This window comes from Atractosteus spatula, chromosome 7 (genome assembly GCF_055471065.1).
Source record: "Atractosteus spatula isolate fAtrSpa1 chromosome 7, fAtrSpa1.hap1, whole genome shotgun sequence".
NCBI classification, from domain to species: Eukaryota; Metazoa; Chordata; class Actinopteri; order Semionotiformes; family Lepisosteidae; genus Atractosteus; species Atractosteus spatula.
Genome location: NC_142712.1, coordinates 7,955,491 through 7,977,637, shown reverse-complemented (window position 1 = coordinate 7,977,637; position 22,147 = coordinate 7,955,491). Strand labels below are relative to the sequence as shown.

At 37.4% G+C, this 22,147-nt stretch overlaps 2 protein-coding genes across 26 annotated transcripts in view; one reads left to right on the top strand and one right to left on the bottom strand.

Moving 5' to 3' along the window:
* Window positions 1-6,473: 6,473 nt before the first annotated feature.
* ccdc83 (coiled-coil domain containing 83) lies at window positions 6,474-16,929 on the top strand. Its single transcript, XM_088920519.1, has 10 exons — window positions 6,474-6,587; window positions 7,793-7,877; window positions 8,171-8,339; window positions 9,278-9,445; window positions 11,037-11,128; window positions 11,301-11,369; window positions 11,778-11,899; window positions 11,997-12,091; window positions 13,884-14,068; window positions 15,760-16,929. The coding sequence occupies exons 1-10, from the start codon at window positions 6,520-6,522 to the stop codon at window positions 15,937-15,939; spliced, it is 1,233 nt and encodes a 410-aa protein (XP_088776645.1). The 5' UTR covers window positions 6,474-6,519; the 3' UTR covers window positions 15,940-16,929.
* Window positions 16,298-22,147, bottom strand: part of picalma (phosphatidylinositol binding clathrin assembly protein a) — a 49,084-nt gene continuing 43,234 nt past the window's right edge. For 15 of the 25 annotated variants that reach the window (XM_088920494.1, XM_088920493.1, XM_088920496.1 and 12 more), the window contains 4 exons: window positions 21,376-21,435; window positions 19,623-19,727; window positions 18,343-18,447; window positions 16,298-17,685 (listed from right to left, as the gene is read on the bottom strand). In XM_088920494.1, the coding sequence (XP_088776620.1) occupies window positions 18,355-18,447; window positions 19,623-19,727; window positions 21,376-21,435 (258 nt within the window). In that variant the 3' untranslated portion in view covers window positions 16,298-17,685; window positions 18,343-18,354. The remainder of the gene's footprint in view (window positions 17,686-18,342; window positions 18,448-19,622; window positions 19,728-21,375; window positions 21,436-22,147) is intronic. The other 10 variants (XM_088920515.1, XM_088920499.1, XM_088920498.1 and 7 more) reach the window with 2 other exon arrangements.

Genomic DNA, 22,147 nt, shown 5'->3' with positions numbered 1-22,147 from the left:
TGAGTGTTGCTCTGTATCCTCAAATTCTGAGTAACTTGCTGTCAGATGTGCATATGATCACCCGCTTCTGGTGCCAGTTTCAGGTATTTTGTCTTCATAATTATGTTTGTTGTGAATGTACCATACTGACAGTAATGGCGTATGACAGATTTGTGTCCATCTGTATGCCACTGCAATACCACAGCATCATGACGCCCGGGACCGTATCTAAGCTTGTTGCTTTTGCCTGGCTGTTTCCTGTCTTGATTTTGAGTGGACTTCTAGGATTAACTTCCAGGGTTCCATTGTGTGGCAATACTATAGGTAAAGTGTACTGTGACAACTGGTCCATTGTGCGGCTATCTTGTATGGACACTACCAAGGAAAATACATATGGGATCTTTGCTACAATTTTATTTCCAGGCATACCAGTGCTTTTGGTTGCGTTGTCCTATCAGAGAATACTGAGAGCCTGCTTGAAGGCTTCAAAGGAAGCAAGAGGCAAAGCTCTGAATACGTGCCTGCCTCACATCATAACGTTCCTGACGTACTGCATGAATGTCCTCTTCGAGGTCATCAGCCGCCGTTTAGACAACAGCAGTGTGCCGTTAGCGGTGCGGACCTTTCTGTCTCTGCAGTTGTTCATTGTCCCCCCTCTGCTCAACCCACTCATTTACGGACTCCGACTGCAGGAAATGAGAAGCACCGTGGAGAAGGTGTTTCTCAGACACAGGAGTGCAGTACAGCATAATTTATAATTAAGGTATAAAAATGCTGTGAGCAAAAATATTTTTAAAAATCTGTGTATTTTACTAATTTACATAAACACACTTTACAGGAAAAAACGAATTCAAATAAATATAGATTCATGATTTAATTAAACATTTTAAAACTATTCCCTGTAAAAGGAAAAGAAGGTGACAATTTATGATTCAGGAATGTGAAGTGTTTTTGTCAGAAGTCTGTCAGAATCATGAAGTTATGATTTTATTAAAGCTTTCTTACAGTAAACAAATGAAATACATCCAGTTCAATGAATCAGAAATGTTTGTATTAATTGTCCATTAAAGCAGGTAGCTAAAAACTCCAAAATGACTTCTTATCATATCTGATCCATATTTCAAATGAAAACAAATGCTCAGTATTATCTTTTTTTCTCCTGCAACTTGCAGAACGCCCATTATAAAAATTAGTCCTTGCATCTGCATGCAATTAACAATAAAAGATCATTGTGAATAATAAAAAAGACAGATACTAGAATAGAATATTTTAGCTATATTAGAGAACACTTGAGGGATTATAAAGATACCGTAGCACATAATCACAGAAAGGGAAACACAATCAGAGCACACACCCTTCCTTTAATTACTATAAGTAAAGCTTTTCCATTAGACAGTTAAGGGTTTATTTAAAAGTGGCTGCTAACTAAAAAAGAAATAATCCACCACAGATTAAGAAAAAAGGATGGGTTGAAGACAAGGCAGATTTCTTTAACTTTGTGAATCTGAATTTGGTTAAAGTGTAACCAAGCATGAGGTGAATGATTGAGATCTGAGGGCAGGGCATGGACCTAAATTAATACAAATCTCATCTGACACTGCCGTTGTGCCTTGAACAAGGTGCTTTACCTCAGTTTTTCCTGTATAAAGGAGGACCAGCAGTCCTCGGAGGTGATCCCTGAGATGGACAGAGTCACGTTCTCTCAGTCTGCTTCACACTATGGTAACCTGGATGAGTTCTGGCAAATGAGTCCTGTTCTCTGGTGTGGACTTTGCCTTTGCCTTTTCTATGACAGATGAGGACGGTTCATCTGATTTATATATTGGAGGCTCAAGGCAAATAACAGCATAGTTAAATCAATATTTAAAGTTGAGAAAATCTGGAATTCCATAATTTTCTAGCAGGTTTGATTATGAGCACCACATTTTTAATATTTTGTGCAGCCAGCTTAGGTAAATGAAGCTTGTTACTTCTTTGCATCTGTTACAAAATCCGGCTTTCTGAATAGGAATAAATGGTAATTTAATACTTAAATGTGCCACCTGGTGGCTAGGATGAGGTTTACATCATCTGCAATTTTTACATACATTTTCATTGGTGCAGGAGTTCTGTACCTTTTCTTGCTGTAAGAAATTATTCTAAAAATAAATATGGAATACATATAAAATTACAATAAAGTCTATAATTACTTCTGAGAATGCTTTTACAATTTACAGCATAAGTTTAGACTCACTTATAGGGTTATCTATGAAGGTACTAAGTAGACTTTAGTATGTCCAGAATTCTACGGCTCATGTGCTAATTAAAACTACTTTACCTCAGCAGATAACTCCTGCCCTATGTAAATTCCACTGGCTTCCTGTGAAATTTAGAGTGGACTTTAATGCTTCTGTCAATCCTGTAGAGGATAAATGAAGGTTATTTTAAGGGATTATTGCATAAGTATAGTTTAACACTTAATCAGAGATCTGTTGATTCAGATTTTCTCATTTTACCTAAGACCTGACTCTAAACACCAGCTTAAAGAACTTAAACTTGTACAGCAGAGCACAGGACCCGTGGAAGCCATTGCCCAGGTCAGCTGACATCTTGAAAATTTGTTTATGGATATGTTAATTTTAGATTTTAATGTGCAACCTTGTTTACTCTTGATTAAATTGAATCAATTTACTAAGCTCCTTTGTCTCTTTCTTTTTACTGCATTACATGAACACTTATGTGCATCACTTTTTTTTTAAATAACTTATAAAGAAAATTGTATAATTATGTTTTTCTAAAATGTGGAAAACAGATTAAAATGCTTTTTTTGTTTCACTGTCGACAGTGATTTATATAAAACCGAATTAATTTTCCTATATTATAACATTGTGCGAGAAATCGTCATGGGACTTTGTTAGGTCAGTGTAGAGCAAAATTACTAACAGTATGGCCTTTCAAATCTACACCATTGAGTTTGGTACAGTCTACTTCTGAACTATTTCAGTGATGAATGTCAGAATTGTTTCTCAATTAAAGTGATAGCTACATTAAAGAGCTATTGATATTGTAGGGCATTGGTTCACAACTTGCTGCAGAGCAAGGGGTTCTACTACCTTTAGGAATGGGAAGACATGCAAAGCTTGCAGACTAAGGAAAGTCCCAAGTTTTCACACATGATTTTCACACAGACACAGCCTATGGTGATCTCACTCTTAGGCATAATAATAATAATAATTGCTTACACTTATATAGCGCTTTTCTGGACACTCCACTCAAAGCGCTTTACAGGTAATGGGGACTCCCCTCCACCACCAGCCCCACCTGGATGATGCGACGGCAGCCATAGTGCGCCACAACACTCACCACACATCAGCTATCAGTGGGGAGGAGAGCAGAGTGACAGAGTGGAGGAGAGCAGAGTGATGAAGCCAGTTCAGAAATGGGGATTATTAGGAGGCCATGATTGGTAAGGGCCAATGGGAAATCTGGCCAGGACGCCGGGGTTACACCCCTACTCTTTTCGAGAAACGCCCTCGGATTTTTAATGACCACAGAGAGTCAGGACCTCGGTTTTACATCTCATCCAAAGGACGGCGCCTGTTTACAGTATAGTGTCCCCGTCACTATACTGGGGCATTAGGACCCACATGGACCACAGGGTGAGCACCCCCTGCTGGCCCCACTAACACCTCTTCCAGCAGCAACCTTAGGTTTTCCCAGGAGGTCTCTCATCCAGGTACTGACCAGGCTCACACCTGCTTAGCTTCAGTGGGTTGCCACTTGTGAGCTGCAGAGTGATATGGCTGCTGGCATATTTTAAACATCTGACGTATGTGCTCCACAACTATCTGTGCATTGCAAAAATGTGATTTGATTTAATCAAATCAAATCAAAGTTTATTTATCAAATGCACGACAATACGGCGTGCAGCAAGAATCACAAAAATCACAAAAATTCACAAAAACACAAAAATCACAAAATTGAGGTTACATTTTTTAAATTGAATTAAAACTCAATGTGAGTAGAGCTGTTATGTGACCATGGTGTATGCAATATATACATGTAGTGCAGTTATGCTGGATATAGTGAGAATTGTGTGTCCATGTAGCCATTACAGGTGATTTGCTAAGGAGCTACAGGTTGGCTATTTAGCAGTCTTATTGCCTGGAGGTAGAAGCTGTTCCGTAGTCTGTTGGACTTGGAGCGAATGCTTTGGTACCGTTTACCGGATGGTAGGAGGGAAAACAGTTTGTGACTGGGATGACTGGGGTCCTTGAGAATGGACCTGGCCTTCTTCAGACATCTAGCTGAGTAGATCTCCTGTATGCTTGGTAGCTCACAGCTGGTGATAAGCTGCGCTGACTTCACCACCCTCTGCAATACTTTGCGATCCCGTGCGGAGCAGCTCCCATACCAGGCAGTGATGCAACCAGTCAGGATGCTCTCAATAGTGCACCTGTAGAAGTTGGCCTGGATATGTGATGGCATGCCGAACTTCTTTAGCCTGCGGAGAAAGAACAGGCGCTGCCGTGCTGTCTTGACCATGGTGTTGGTGTGGTGGGTCCAGGTTAAATCCTCTGAGATGTTAACTCCCAGGAACTTAAAGCTACTGACCCTCTCCGCTGCAGTCCCATTGATGTGAATAGGTGTGTGGTAACCTGACTAGATGTACAGGATATCCAATAAATGTCTTGATTTTTCAAATATAATTTCAGAAGCAGTTTTTTTTATTATTTCAACAAGGGGAGACCAGCAAACAAGGAATTTTCTAAAATTCTGAACCTTAGTACTGTGATGAAAAGGTGCCATGGACCAGGACAGATTGTGAATCCTCTCCTATTTTAGTTACTCATTAATCCTTCAAATATCAACATTAGCATGCAGGGAACAACACACTTTCCCTTTGTTTACATTAATTTTCTTCTCAGCTGAGGACTCAGAGCTGTTAAAAGCCTAGCTTGAATATCCTGATCTTGGCCAATATTTGTCTTTCGGGAGTATGCACATTCCTGAGATGAAAGAATGCAGGAAGGTGATTGTAAAAGGAAAAGCACTGAGGGAAGGTAGCTGCTGATGTGGAATCTTTCTATGGAATTTATTCTTAATAATTGACCAGAGTCAGCAAAGACCTGTTTGAGTATCACAACTCCCCAAGCACAAACAATGCTATGACTGTGTGCTCCACAGAGCTGGAACCAAGTAGGACTGTGATTTCAAGGAAGAACTACTTCTATTTCACCTTTCATCTCTGAAATTATAATAGCAGCACCCTATCTCACAGACGTCAGACATAGTCATCTTGGACTTGTCTGATGATGTCATGATGGCCACAGACAGGCCTACTGTAGCACGAACTCCTTCACACAGCCACTAATCCAAATCCAACATGACAACATTAAAGTCTCGTAGCCCATTTAGAGTCCTGACATAAAATTCTGAAGGATTTTAATGCAAGACCAGGGTGACAATCAAAACTTCTCTGGAAGCGTGGTGCCCATAAATCTCATGAGTCTCAGTGGTTGAGTCAATCTGTTAAAAAAAACTATTAAGAAATTTGGGTTTTCAGCACAAATGTGTAACCAAGACTACATATATATATATGTCATATAACATGAGCAACACAGAATGTTATAATAAAGTATTAGAGACTCCATCACTGGTCTTTGCCCCCCAAGCCAGAAATTGTTATAGGTAATCATTAAATTACCAACTTCTAAAAACATTTACTACTCGATTAAGCAGAGTATATGAGTAATTTATGTATTATTTGAAAGAAAGAGCTAAATTCCCTTAAGTCCTTAAAGACACTATTTATCTTAATTCAACCAATGTTGTTTCCATGTGCACCAGCTAAACATTTCACACCTGAAACCAACTATACTTCTACTTAACACCAAGTTATGTTTCCAGAGTAACCTTAAAACACACTATTTTGTGATTCTTGGAAAATTCTTACGCACGACTTAATGATCGATAAACTGAAAAATGTTTATGAATAAAAGTTTGATAATCTCCCATCACTTTTGTAAAATGCAATTACACACTCCTACAGCCAGAGGGCATCCTCGAATCTCGAAATCGATTTTCTTCCTTCACTACTATACCCTGTTGTTGTTACCATGGCAGCGGGAGAAAGCAATGTCGAAGTTGCACGGAAGCGATTTCAAAACAGCTACATGTTTCTTTGCGGGCATTGGTTAAAGAGGTAACACGAAGGACTAGAATTTAAGAATTCTTATTATAATCATTATAAGCTAAGATCTGATTGAATTTTCTTAAATGTCATCAAGTATAACTCATTGCTTGTGTAAAGTTTTCGAATTGCTTTAGTTCTAGTATAGTACTGTACATGGTATACATGCAGGCACAGCCCCTATACGAACAGCACCATAGCTGTGGCATTGTGATTGCCTACCCAAAAGGTTTTCAAAAAATGTTGTTGTAAATTTTCAATCCGATAAATTCTAAATCGTATTGCCTTAACCGTGATATCTTCTGTATCCGTTGCCAGAGTGTTGGAACGAGTTATTTAAACCTGGTAAGTGCACAGTATCGGAGAACATGGGGAAGAAGAAATCTGCATCTGCGGAGGACAAGATGACTTTAGCGGAAGCCTTTATAACCTTTCAGTAAGTCGGCACCAATCTTCGCCAATGTAGTGTTGCGAACTTTTTAGCCTTTATTCTAAGCACAGAACATTGTATACATATAGCTCTTTCACATTCACATTTTTGAAGAATTACAATACGCAATTTAGTAAGCAATTATTTGTGTTAACGATATATGGATTAAGTACAAAGAAGGCTATTGTTTAAGAGTAGATAACTCGCCACTAGTCCAGTTTAGCAATACTGTTAAACCTACAGGTATCTGGGTGCTCCAGGTAAAGTCTTGCAGCTATTATCTGGCTTTGCCTACGCTGAGAAAGATATTAACCATTTTCTTTGACCATTTCACCTAATATCTGAAGCAACAGCGGGCTGAAAAATGGGCTTATTATTGTGTTTGCTGCCTTAACAAGAAGCACATAGTCTGGTTCATAATGCTGACTGATTTTGCTGTAATTTCAGAAAAACCTTTAAAGCTTAGAATGCCCATCACTGTGTCCTTCTCAGAGGCATCACTGTGAAAAAAATAATTTTTGCCAGTGGTCAAAACCTTGAAGCTGGTACAATAATGAAGGAAACCTTTGTACTAACATCAGTCCTCCTATTTTATCAACTTGTTTCTGATTTGTTACTATGCCAGTTTTGTATAGTAATTCACCAAACATTCTCTATAGACATCACAAACGCAGCTGTTCTAGTTTATTATTGTATGTATTGTACAGAAATAAAAGGTGAAAAAACTTTAAAATAGTTCAGTGGTAAAAATCCTCATTTGAAAGATTGTTACTTTCAGGCAAGATCCTTTTAAGTCTTTGCTTTCTTTTTCTAAAACATATTTGAGACACGATCTTTATTTTTCCTACAATAACCTCACTGGGATATTTATAACGTAACAATGAAAGTATTCAGTGGGACAGATTTTACAAACATGTAAAGAGTATTAAAGACTCAGAACAGGGGCACGTCTTTGCAAAAACTGTTGTGGGAGTCTGAAACAAGTTACTTATCTCCATCATTGAAACTGATACTTTGGCTTTCTTCAAGAAACAGCTGGACAACATCCCTGGATCAATTAGCAGCTAAACAAACAAGTGAGCCAAATGGCATCCTCACATTTGCAAACCTTTTTATGTTCTGTTTCAAAGAGTGAGACTTCAACAGAACGCCCTTCCAGACATTCTTAGACCATGACTCTTGTGATCCTGATTGTTGTTTTTTTTTTCTAGAATCCAAGTAAAAAGAAAGGAAATAGAGGAGTTCCAATCTGAAGTGAGTCAACTGGAGGAAAAGAACCAAAGATACAAAAAACGAGTAAGGGAGGTTTTTTGGGGTTTGGCAAGTGGAATTTTCAGACACAGCCTATTGGAATTAATCTTTAACTGCTTTGTTTTTATTAAAAGAAAAATATTAGAAAAACATTAACTTGTGCATGAGAGTCTTCTCTGTTAATGTTCTCCAGGCTGGAGATCACATTTATTTGTTTTCTTCTACCTGAGAATACCTAAAGAAAACTGTGCCGTTATACTGAGGAGCATATCTGTCTCGGTTAAGGAATTGCAGTATGTAATATTATTTCAGTGGGCGGGCTGTGTGTGTTTGCCTAGAAGGAGCAGCTGAAGGAAGAGCAGATGGGGCACATCCGAACTCTCCTGAAGCAGGCTAAGGAGCAGGAGCGCGATCTGGAGCAGAGAGTGGTGGTGAACAGGGAACAGGTAGACCAGGCACTCCATAAATACTGGGAGCTGGCCAGGAGCAAGGACAGTGAACTGGAAGGTATGCACACAGCCTGCATAAGAGTTTTCCTGTCAATCTGTAATGATCAGCTACATTACAGCTCCTCTCTCTTCATTATTGGCCCTTACCAATCATGGCCTCCTAATAATCCCCCTCTATGAATTGGCTTCATTACTCTGCTCTCCTCCCCACTGATAGCTGATGTGTGGTGAGCGTTCTGGCACACTATGGCTGCCGTCGCATCATCTAGGTGGATGCTGCACATTGGTGGTGGTGGAGGGGAGTTCCCATTACCTGTAAAGCGCTTTGAGTGGAGTGTCCAGAAAAGCGCTATATAAGTGTAAGCAATTATTATTATAATTATTGCTCGCAAAATACTTATATGAGTCCCATGCGGTATTAGTGCTATTAGAGTTATTCAATAATCACAACACAAGGTATTTACATGTAAAAGTGGCTTGCTAATAAAAACTCCATTGCTTGCCTTGTCTCCTCCTGTTCTGCTCCCCACTTTTTGTTGATTTCTTTTTAAAAAGTCAGAAGATGTCGAAAGTAGTTACAATTTCATGAATTTCATTGATGCTGATCACATTTCAATGTTGGTCATCTTCCTTTAAAGTGGTCCATAGGTACTCAGACATAGTCCAGACTATATCCATAAAAAGGGTATCCAACTTTAAAAAGACCTGTTGCAATACCCAATTACCTCCCACCTCATTTTATAATGTTACTGGATTCTATAACAGTGTGCTAATTAAATGATATTAATGTAATTTTACAGAAACATTTTGCATTTTTAATTGTCCCTTAAGCCCTGATAATATCATTGAGACTTCTTGACATTAACATTTATTAATTGATGGGGGGGTCTACAGATGTTTTTCCCCTTCTTCATATTCTTTTGTTGAATTTGGCTAAGGTGGAAAGACGGTTCGTATATGTCAGGGGTTAAGGGTGGACTCTGCTGTGTGTGGCAGAGCTACGGGATGAACTCAACACCCTGCAACAGAAAGTCCTGGTTGTGATGAGCGAGAAGCAGTGCTGGCTGGAGTACAAGACAGTGGGAAGCCAGGAGCACAGCCTTCAGATCCAACTGCTGGAGGCAGAACTCACACAAATGCAGAAAGACTTCCAGGAGATGGCAGGTCAGTCTCTCCTTCTTTCAGTTTGAATTTGATTCCCAGTTGCTGTTGCTGTGGGGCTTCATTTCTTTTAAAAAACAGTGAGATGTGCTTCCTCACCCTCCCACCTCCTGCCTCATGCTACCTATTCTGCTTCACGTCTGTTGAACTTTTTCTTGTTTCAAACGTAAACAAAAGGAGCCCAAACGGATAAAAATGTGAAAATCGACATCAAGGAAGTATGTCGCTTCAAAGTGATAAGAAAGTGTTGACACCAATATCCTGGGACACCGAAGATTGTAATTGTTCACACTTCAGTGTACAGTAGACCATGTAGCAGAAATGTGAGATGAACTGCACTTATACAGTATGTATGCAAAAAAGGAACTAATGTGAGTAAAACAAACCATGCCCTGGAGAATAATTGCTACTTTGCCAGTCTGCAGCACGACCATGCACTCATACAGTGAGGGTTGCAGTGCAGTCAGGAGCTTGGTTTTGAATGGTGTGACACACCCTACAACAGGATGTGATAAATAAGAAGGTCAAGATAGGTGAAACAAACACACAAAGCAGCAACAAGCTAAAGAGAAAAGGCTCTTTTGTTTCCTGTGTTTAGGAACAATACTCAAAAACATACCCAAACAAAACCTAATGTTGAAGCTCTTCTTTGAGCTTCTACCTAACAACAATCAGGTAGCTAATCTCCTTACAAGCTCCAAAACAAAAGTCTCTGTTTCTGAAACTTTCAACAACTTTTCAATCATTTGCTTGCTTGCTCTGTCTGTCAATCAGATGCTTCACCTTCCGGTGCTATTTGTGTAACAGAAGATCAGCAGTTTGTCTGCAAACAGCAGATAAATACCAACCTTGGAAGCCCCCACTTCCTGCTTTTTACACAGTCACCCGGCCAATTGTTTTATGCCAGCCAATCAGGTGACGAGGGTGGCAGGTCATTCCCACCAACCTTATGGGGAATGTAGTTCACCACCTGTTTGGCCTGATGAAGGAGACTCTCATCCACCTATGAATTACATATGGTGGATCATTCAGAAATTCACCTTATTTATTAACCTAACTTTGGACATTAAAAAGTAAATATTGTAGCATGAATAGCATTACAAAAAATGAGTTTGTTGCAAAACAGTTTGTTACTTTTTTGTGTGTTGCTTAGTATTCATATTCCTTCACTGAGGGTTCCCTAGTTTCCCTATTAACAGTACTGCAGATGCCCATGATGCAGCACTTGTAGTGTTTGAAAGCTTTTCTATGAAAATGAAATAAATACAATTCTGTAATCCGTACTATAATCTTCTTTATGATTTGGCTCGTAGAATAAACTATTTTTCCTCTTGACTTTTCTGAAGGTCATTCTGTATCTGTGTACAACTGATGTACTTAATCTATCATTTGCCTCTGTTATGATTGCTTCATGATTTAAAATATTTTTTATCTTCATGAGATGCATAATAAAAGATGATCTATTATCATGGTTAGTTTTGTATCAATATTTATTTTAAATTGTAGTATACATTTTGCTAATATGGTTTTATTGATTACTAGACTGCTTGTGGGAATGTGACTTAACTTTCTCTATAACCATTATCTTTTTCAGATCATATCCAACGATCCTTTGATGTGACCATTAATGAAATTGATAAGAAAACAGAGAAGCTAATTAATGAGAAGAAACATCTAGCTTCAGAGGTATTAAATCAGATTCAGCTACTGCTGCAAAGAAAGAAAATCCTATTGTTACAATAGCCTGGAACAAAATTTTAAGATGCCTTTCAAATGGATACAAATATATTATTTATTTTCCACTTTTAAATTAATATAGACTTTCCCAGCAATTAATGATGCCATATCCTTATCCTAGAAGGCCATAGAACATCTTGACAAATACACCCGGCAGGAAATCAAAGAGAATGAATGGTTGAAAAGAGAGGTATGTGATTTAGCTATCAATATGTTCTGAACTTTGATGATACTTTTTATGATATATTGAAGATCATAATTCATACTTATATATCTATGTTCTCTAATATATGTTATTGATATTATTTCTCCAGATTGATGAATCAATTAATATTATCATTATCAAATTTATGATATAATTTAGCTTACTACCTAGTTGCTAAAATATTCTTTAATGCTTCAGTGTAAGAGTCCTTCAACCTGGTATAAAGAACTTATAAGAAAGTTACAGGTGGCAGCATGTTAATTTCAGACAGTCCTGTAAAGTTCCAACAATTTTAGTCAAACTGAATCTTCTAAAAAAATCTTGGAAAGGACTGCACTGAAGATAATGTGATAAGTCCTGTTTACAGTCTTCCCCTATTATTTCCTTTTATAGATTGCAATATACAAAAAAGAAGTTGCTTTATTGGAGGTCTCTGTTCAGAAACTTGAGGAGGAAAATTTGGAACAGATGAACATGCTGTTTCAACACAGACTGGATGACCTCAACATTTCTCGGTAACTGACTTACACTTACTATAATTAGTACTAGAGTACTTCCTCTGGATAGGGCCAAATCCTATTTAATTTCTGTCCCTCTTGTAATCATCCACAGACAGGTGTTTCTCACTCAGGTGGCTGGCCTAGGTGTTGCTGACTCTGGGATGCTTGGCGAAGACTTGGAAAAAATAAATCTCTCTGATCAAACGGGTAAAACATATATTGGCATTAGAGTGCACAGCCCCAGAAGTTCTTCCAAATGCTTGAATTTTGAAAGAAAAAATTGCTCATTTAATGTAAGCTAAACATATTAAAGGTTATTAGTAAAAAGTTCCCCTACTAGGCTTTCACTTTTCTAGTTTTCAATAAAAAAATGTTTTTAATACCATTATCAAAGGTCTAAATTTATCTACTTGTGTGAATTGTAGTTATTAACATATGACAGGTCAAAATAAGAATAACAGTTAAGGTCTTAAAAATATTATATAATAATACAAAATAATATTATATTCTTATTAATAATATTATATTATAATACAAAATATTAGGCAAAACAGTACAATGATGGAGAATTTAGCCACCATCCTGCCTGTTTTACCTCTTAAGAAAAATTGAATACAGGAATATTCAGGGTTTTGACCAGAAGAGGGCACTGAATTTGTGGTACTTCTGATATGTTTTGAGGATGGTATTCTCATTCGAGAGAGGAAAGTAAACTATACTTCTTTCTACTTTGTAATTTCTCATCAACTGCTTCTTTTGGCTTTCCATTAGGCAGCAAATATGTAATATTGGCCAAATAAAATTCTACATTTTTAACACATATTAGGTTGTGAGCAATAATCATATCCACACCAGAGCTGTATTTACATAACTGATGTTTGCAACCACATTGTACAATAAACTGTGAACAGTACAACATGTGATAGATTAACTCTGACTGTGTTTTATCAAGAATATAGAAAATATACAGTTTAAAAAAAATAATTAAGTTTTTAAATATAAGATTGAAAGATCCAACTGTCATCCAATGTACAGTAACCTATGTTACAAAAAGCTGGGCAGCAAGGTGTAACTAGAAATCTGGTACATAGAGGTTTAAATGATTATGAAATATTCTGTTAAGTTACAAAAGAGATTTAAAAAAATCTGTTCAGACATTTTTATCTTACCTATTTTTTTTCCTGAGACCAGTAAATTACAGTTAAATGTTACCACTTAGTAGAGATTTAACATGCAATATCTCTGATTCTAAGACTTACTCAGAAACGAAGCACTTTTTTGCACTTACACGCTTTTTTGGGTTCAAATCCTTATCAGTATAATAGATCAGTCTATTTTAAACAGATACTGAACCATCATCATATGGGCAACTCAAGAACGCTGGACCGCATGGGTTTAATCTTTTGCACATTTGTAAAAAATGTGAGCTGATCTAAAAAAGAGCTTCAGTTCTTTGATAAGTGACGAAGTGCACGAAAAGTGAGGATTTTTTGTAACAGCATCCATTTCAATAACAAATGGAAGGCAATTTCTATCCTGTGATAATTATTATGAATCTGGAGTCTGGAGTCATAACAAGGCACACCCTCTATCCAGAGCTTGCTTAAAAAGCAAGAAAGCCATGGCATAGCATGGCTACTGTACTCGTGCTTTTGATGCAAACCATTTACATTTGCAGCAGCAGTATATTACATTTGAAATTAAATTAACAGGGTAGAATAAATTATACAAATAATTTTGTACTTTTTTTAACAGAAAGTCCCTCTAATGAGTATATTACCCAGATAGATGGGGGGGAGTTGGAACATCATAGAACCCATAGTGGGGATTTCCTTGAAATGGTTTACTGGGGAAGATGTCACAGTCCATAGACAAGTATGCACTCAAAGCTAACTTTGTGAAGAATGTTACAATGTATCCTGCCAGTATTTCCTGAGATGCATCATAAACATGGCAGTATTCTCATTTGAGCTGCTTGATTTTGAATGTTTTCCTCCAGATGCGTCTTCCAGACCTATAAATTCCCTCCTGGCAACAGCGGAAGGAGAGAAGGGTCCTGGCTTGCCCGGAGAGCTGGAAAGGGATGAAACAGCCACCAGCTGCAGCAAGCCAGCTGGCTCGCCAACTGGATCACCCTCTCAGGATCTCAGAGCCTTACTGTACGGAAGCCAGGTGAATTTTCAAGTAAGGCATTCAGCAAGTAAAGCCCATGTTTCCACTTTGTGAGAAAACTCAAACAAAGGGGATACAGATTTAAATGCTCTATTACTGAACAGACCTGGAACTTATATTTTAACAGACTCATCTGATTGCATCTGATGAGTTGTCATAAACCACAAAAATCGTAAACCTACCATGAATGGATCGTTTGTAAATGGCCTAACAAAACCAGAACTTTCTGTTTTCAATGTTTTGGCAAAGTACACATACATGCACAAACTGAGTTTTTTAAAGGAATTAATATACAAGTGGAATGTGTCAACGAAAAATATTATGTCTTCTAAAATAATCAGCAATAGTTTGACCCCCATTTGAATAATATTGTGCGGGTAATTATGTGAGGTGTACATTTAGATTTAAACCAGAACAGTCCTGGAAGGAGGAGATAATTTAGATTTTGTAAAGAAAAGTATAAGTTCTCAGTTCCCTATTCATCCACAATAATCATCTTATTGGATGGTCATATTCAGCAACTCAATCTTTTGGTTCAAAAGATGATGGATGTGGAATGTCTGACTGTTCTACCCAGCTTTCTTTAATTAGTGAAACAGAAAATATGGGGCTATAGGAAAAAAAACTACAGAGAAGCTTTACCGTAGCCTGTGGCAAAAAAAGGAGTTCAAAACATGAGGCAAAGGTTTGCAAAACTGATCCTCCTGGTGCTTCTGAAGAATTAATCACGTACCCTACTTCTTCAAGAAACCTTTCATTCATGTCACAAGTGTACTACTAGTATTCACAGTACATCAATATAATTCTTCAAAACATTTTTAATAAACCATAGGTTAATACATCCAGTGGAACATTTCATAAATATCAATGTACAAACTATGCAAAAATATCACAGGCACTTACTGTATGCTGTATTCAGATTTAGTACTGTTGGTGCAGTCAGACCAGGCTGGGCATGTTTCATGAATTGCCTAAGCCTCCAGCATCATCTGTGGAGTTTTGTGTTGTGTTTATAAATAGGTCAGTCACAGCTTAAGGGCAGTAAAAGTGTAATATTTAATACAATCTTACAAGTTTTAATACTACCTTTTACCAATATTAAATATATTACATAAAGTTCCCTGCAATTCATATATCCATAAATTAAGGCTAACATTTCATACTAAAAATATAAACTGCTAGACAGAGGACTTCTTTTTCTTGCTACATAGACTATCAATAATTTACAATAGAAAATAATTTTGTAAAACTATATGAAACCACAGTCTGATAAAATAGCTTACATGCTGGCAAGAAATTGTATTCATATCAAACCATATATGAGACATTAGAATAAAATGGGGTTCAGATTATTAAAATAATACAGTAGATACTATGCTGATTTTATATTTCAAAATGTCATTTAATGGGTGCTCTTCATAGACTGCAAGCAACCTGTGGATATTTCCACTTTACTTTCTTCTAGAAAAGTAATTTAAACTATACAAATATCGTAATGGTATTATGCTAGTGTGATCTGGCAAGGAAACTTATTATTACAGACCTTAATATTATCTTATTCCAGATAAGCAACCTGTTTTGGTAAAGGCTGAACTACAGACTATACTGTATATTAAGAGAAAAACCTATCTCCCTGTCAAAGTGAAAGAAAGCCACCTGGAACTATCCACAGAGTTACTGACGCTTTCCCCCGCTGTCTGTAGGAGTCCATGCAGCTAGGTCCCCTGGAGTTGAAGCTGCTCAGTGTAGTTGGCCAGGCCGTGCCCATTCTTCCTGCCTCTTCTTCCACAAGTCAAGACTGCAACACAGATGCTTCACAGCAGCAGGTAGATGAGTGGCCTGTAACCCCTAAGATGATTCATGCAAAATTTGCCCATGTTTAACTGCTCCCTTTTAGAAATATCCACAATAAACATCCATACAAGACCTTCGTATGGTAAATTAATGTAGCTTCTATTATTGGGATTAATGTGGTCTCGGTTTTTCCCCCCCCTCAAAATTAAAATATTGAATGAAGCTTCTACCACATGTAATGAGAAAAAGTTTGACAAATGATTTGCGTTAGTAACACAATCATTTCAAAATGTTTTATGAAAGAAAACCTGTTTGCACCCACTTTTCTAAACCTTTAAATTACCAGTGAAGCATCTCTTTAGACACACCAGACAATGTAGAGCAGAGGTATGAACAGCTGTCCCAAGAAAAGCAGCTGACATGAACAGAAAAACGAAAAGACTGGACTTTTTGTGGAAGCTGCACTTTATTTGAAAATCAACCCATTTCTGCTTACATACATTTTCTTTATAAACAAAAATAGAATCTGCAAGGACAATGCAGCAAATATGCTAAATTAATGAACAGAATTGCCTTCATACTTCAGACTATCCTTCATGCTCCTCAAATGGTAAGATTCTGTTTATATACACAAAGCACCGATCAACAGTGCTCCCCACCTCTGTTCAACTGGATCTCTTTGCTACAAATTTACAAAGAAACTTACTTTCATTGATTTTGTCCTCCTTTTCAATGATGCTAACCAGAAAAAACCTGTACGCTTCTCCTACATCTACTGACAAGTTGAAATTCCTGAATTTCTGGTCATTTGAAAGATGGTCATAGCATGAAGGCAACTCTTCACATTCAGATTGGAAAGGCAGCCATATAATTGTCAATGTAAAATAATGACATGCCAAGCATAAAGCAATACAGATCCTTCCCAATGCAATACTGCTGAATCACAAATGTAGTGCTTTGCTAGTCAGATAAATGTTCCCTTGCAAAATCCTAGGCACAGAATTGACTATGTGGATTAATAAATTGTATATTCCACCCTATTTCCCTTACAAATGTAGGGTTGTGAGATTCTGAGCTACGAAGAATTGTACTACACATAAAACTGTTTTAGAGAATACTTAGTGCTCTATCAGTCAGTTTTACAGGTGTTTTATTATTTTAATATTTTAAACTCAGTCACTCTCAATTATACAATCAACCATACCCATGTATAGTCCTGAATCACTCACAAGGAAGTGTTTGATGTAGTACATTTTTGTTTTTAACGGATAATCATAAATAAATACAAACAATACACGAGGAATGTCTACTCAAATGTAATAGTTATTAAAAAAAAATAAAACAAAATCATAGTATAACCTGTAGTTAGGATCTCTAATTTGTGACAGTTAAATTAGGTACTGCATGATGATCAGATGAAGTGTTAAATGATTTATATCCCCCACCCCCTTGAAGAAAACATGAAGCTGTATGTTACACCCAAGTATTTTCTTATACATACCAGCAAAGCCTAAATTCCTCCCTTCAGGCACCCACAACTACCTTTTTACAGATGTCATGAAGAATGAGTTATCCCAATGGTTGGGTCGTAACAGCAGCTTAAACTGTTACAATGTTAGACAAATTACAAAAGTTGCGTCAAACCAGAGACGCTCTTTAAACATGGTTTTCTCCAAATCATTAAACCTTTATGTTTCTTCACTCGTCCATATTATGTTGGTATTCTTACTGAAGAATAAAGACAGCAAAATGGATTTTGCTTAAAGGAGAAAGCTTTGCTGCTTCGTGCTCATCTTCAGAAAGCAAGGACTCCCTTTTGATTACATGAACTGCATCTGGCGATTTAAAAAAAAGGAAATTGATTAATTTAATGTCGACTTTACATGTTGATGTGTTTTAATTCTGCAAAGGAAAGACCAAAAATAAAAGGCACAAATTTACTTTTTCTCCAGTGCAGATGCATTTCTGAACTTCTTGTTGGTAACTTAAATGTCATTTCATTGTAGTTTTGTGTTGCAAACTCTACATTGGAGACCAATGTCTTCAACTTTATTCAGAAGCTATAACTGAAGGGAAAGAATGATGAGACAGCCCTATATGTTGACTAACATCAAGAGTTAAAATTGTTACTGTGTTACACAAAGAATGAAAGGAAGGTGTTGGAATAAAAAAATGGTTTCCTGCCCTTTTGGTCTTTTAAGATAGTCAATACATTTTAGTTTGGGAACAATTTATTACCCTTTAGATCAATTTCCTGACTCCTGGTCCCTTATTTAAACATAATAAATGGGCTATTCTTATTTTCATATTTATTGATTACGTCAAAATCCAATAGATCCAAGAACTCCCATGAAGAATACTACACGCCTAAGTATTCGCAACAGAACGTCAGTGAGTTTGCTTACATTTGGCTACATGGCTGCTGTATTTCAATCAAGGACTTTTACCACAATGATCATGCAGCACAAACACAGACACAGAACATGCTGTACCTAAAAGATGTTCTACAAGAAATCCTTGAGAGAGAGCTCTGCAAAGGGGTCCTTTCCTGGAGCTCTGAGAGGACTTTGACTGGAAGGACTAGAAGCTGCAGAAAGCTAGTTCAGAGAGAATGAGAGACAGTAAAGGAACCGAGGAAAAGCCAGGAAAAATTAAAGAGAAAAACGTTTACAGGTAGAGTGATGATCAAGACAGATCAAGAGCGAAGGTTATACAAGCTTCAACGATCAATCTGTGATTATTGAGGCTATTTAAAACAGCCCCATTACTGAGCTCTGACAGCTCGTGAAAGAACTGGAAAATGTCATTAGCCACAGAAAAGAAACCCTTCTTCACAATGCAAGACTCTCACTCACTCAGTTTGAATGTATATACTGGTTTGGATGTGGATATACTGAAAAAAATATGATTACTCAGGATATGTATTCCAGACAAAGGTGTTTTACATGACAGTAGAATACATATCCTTCTAAGATGTTTACATGGAAGTCTTTAACTTCAGAATACTGCTAAAATCGTGCATGGATGAAATTGTGTGAAATCTTGAACACATTCTGAATACAGCATTTTTACATTCTGAATGAACTAAGAACAGAATTCCACCGTACACAAGATACCATTCCTGACAGGGGTATCCAGAATACTGTCAAAAGTATTCTAGTACCAGTTGTACAGTATGAGATTGGAATATGAATAGTGCAGTGAAACAAGACATTTCGCTCTACTTGCATCTAAACAAACCTCCAACCACCTCAAGAAATTAAGCCTAATAAAATAAGTTTTCGCTTGGAATTTAGCAGTGTTATATACAAGAACTTGCCATGTAAGGAGTGCAATTGGAGTCTTAGACTCGTACAAATGGAAAGATGCAGACAAATCCACACCATCTCAGACGGCTCCTGACGTCACTTATATTCGCCCCTTGAACATGCAAGTTACCTGTTCAACCAAAATGTTGGTTTCATGAACGGGGGGGGGGAAGTTACAATCGTGCAATATCACTGATGCTTATTTCTTTCTGCAATGGCTTTTTATTCTTTATTAAATTACTAACTTGTAGGCTACAGAGTACGCCTGTACAAATAGCAATTGCTTGTTGCTTCCAACAGACAGGCAATTTTCCATTTAAGAGGACTGTTTAAAAAAGAATCATGGACATTAAAGATTTTATTTTCAATGTGTATTATATCAGTGTTATTCTTGAAATACTGCTGAAATGCAAACCGTGAACTGGTCTTGGAGGAGCCAGCTCTGGGGAGGAGCACAGACATACCTGCGTGCCAGGCACGGGGCCAAAGGGATTGGGTGGCCTCATGACAGGCTGGGTATACATCATGGTTGGCTGTGTCATCATGGGCATGACTCCCATCTGTGGAGGCTAACATAAAACAAACACAGGTATCAGCAACACGCAGGTAAGGTCATTAGCCTTGAGATCCGTGCCCTACGCAGGGCAGGGATTTTCAGTAGAAATGAAAGATGCAAACCAAATGCTGGCCAGACAGTCATTTTTTCACTCTAGATTTGTTTGTTTCTGCAACTAAACCACTCAATAGTAACCCATTTACTAAGACCTGAAGATATATTTCTAGTCTGTAAGAGGGCATGCAGCAAAATAATTTAACAGCCCGAAACTACTATAAAGAGGATTAAAAAAAATTTAACCTAATTTAAGGTCTGAGTCCAGTTTTATGTCATTTGCAAAATATAGGCTTCAGCTACCCTTCTGTGAGTGACTACTCCATTTGTTAGTTAACCACTGTGCTAAAAAGCTGACTGTTCCCAAAACTCATATGGACATCAGCTGTGCAAGTTAGTCACTGTGTCATCTGTTTAATGTTTCCGTCATTTTGGTTTCTTGGATGGGAAGACCATTGAAAAAAAAACAACCCCCAGATGAATTTTTTTGTGGGTTTATCCCTCTGCAAATCTGACACATTATTGGGAAAATAATTTCTTTTTCATAATGATGTATTTATGTGGCTCTTCCTTAAACTGACAAGACATTTTAGATTTTTACCTTATATTGATCGCATTCCAAAAGCCATGTAAATAGTCATTTTCTTCACTGCCACCTCAAAGATAATTTTAAAATGTCCTGTCCAAGACCGGGCACTCATATTTTACAAAGCATGTAAATATTACATTGCAAACGAATGCATTTACCAGTTAGTGTTATTAATGCAATCTACAGTCAGTTATTGCCCTCCCTTGGGTGTTGCCCTGGTACATACAGTTCACAGAGACATAACTGCTTTTTTTCTGTAGCTGTTCTAGTTAAGCCAAACAGTGATTTATCATCCTGATCCCAACACAAGGTCAGGGTACAGGAAGTCTGTGAAGTGGGATAAATAATTTGCTTAAAAAGATTCTCCTTAACACAGAGATAAAAATAATGCTGAGGGAAAAAAACAGCAACAAAAATAGAATTTTTTAAGTAGAGAACGATACAAAATAAATTCTGGAACAACTTCAAAATTCCGAAATGCAGATATTACATAAGTTAGCATTAAGACTCTACACACGTTGTTAGCTAGCCTTTTCTAACTGTGTCTTAGATCTCACCTAAGTACAACAAGCTGGCAGCTCTAAGAAAATATCTTGTTATAGCTGGGCAGGACCCTATGGTATGATGCGGAATGCCATTTTCTTGAGTGCCACTTTATGAGATTCAGCTGGAATTAGCGCAATAAGACCAAGCAGCAAAGTGTCCAGTAGAGGCAGGGAAATCCCTTACTTGAGTTCATTTACTGGCTGTTCATAAACTTTCCAGAGATTAAAAAGTAGATATATAAATCTAAGACCATCCAACAAATCCAATTTAGGCCAGAATGATGTCCTGTGAAAAGTCCCCTCTCAATGCAGTGTGCTCAGGAGCTCTTAAATCTACCTACTATACTGGAGAACCTGGCAGGCATGCGTCACTGTGCTAGATGAAAAGTGGCTTTAATAGTTGCACTCGAAGTATCACACTGCAGTAACTAACATTAATTACATTTTTAACAATCGTCCACATAAACACTTACCATTCCATATGCCATCATTCCGGTTGGCGTCGTAGCTGGAAAGGCCATAACGGAAGGTGCCTAAGATTACAGAATTAGAAGAATTAGACCATTCTTTGTTTTCTGTTGCCAAGACATAAAGCTCAACTGAATAAAATCAGTCATATATAAGACTCTTGCAATATAACCATATAAAACAGTCTATGTAGGTTGTTGACATTATGCACTATCCTAAACAGCATTTTTTCTCACAGCTTATATGCAATACAAGACTGACAGGAGTTTATATTTTGATCTTCCCGCAAAAGCCTCAAATGACACAGGTAGTCTATAAAAGGTTCCCTTTGTCTTTTTTTTCAGTACACTTTACTTTTTACACTGCATCAGTTCAGTTTCGCTGCCTACTTCCATTTTGGCAAAGCTTATTTCACATCTGGGAGACATTAAGTAAGTCCTTTCTACAGTAACCACAGAGGCTGCCCAAAAGCACTTGTGCGAGAATACTGGAAGAAGATTGATGTCTCCAGTACAGGGAAACACAGCCCCAACAGCCAGCTGCAGAGCTGCTATGAAAGGCAGGAAGAGGGGCTCTTTATTGAAGGGCTGTTTGATTACAAAACAGAACCTGGGTTTCTGGCAGTCAGAGTTTTGTTTCCGCATTATTATAGCCTATTTAGTTACATGAAAGGCTCTCGTAAAGGAAATCTTTCATTAAGTATTCAGTTCCTTAAGGCTTGCAACAAAAAGTGGCTATGTACATACACCAAATGGTTGCATTTATATGTGCATAGTG

Bases quoted from the DNA above. Each gene is read 5' to 3' on its own strand.
- ccdc83 (XM_088920519.1), top strand. From the start codon at position 6,520: ATGGGGAAGAAGAAATCTGCATCTGCGGAGGACAAGATGACTTTAGCG. The intron at 6,588-7,792 runs GTAAGTCGGCAC...TTTTTTTTCTAG, and splicing joins GAAGCCTTTATAACCTTTCA to AATCCAAGTAAAAAGAAAGG. The intron at 8,340-9,277 runs GTATGCACACAG...TGTGTGTGGCAG, and splicing joins CAAGGACAGTGAACTGGAAG to AGCTACGGGATGAACTCAAC.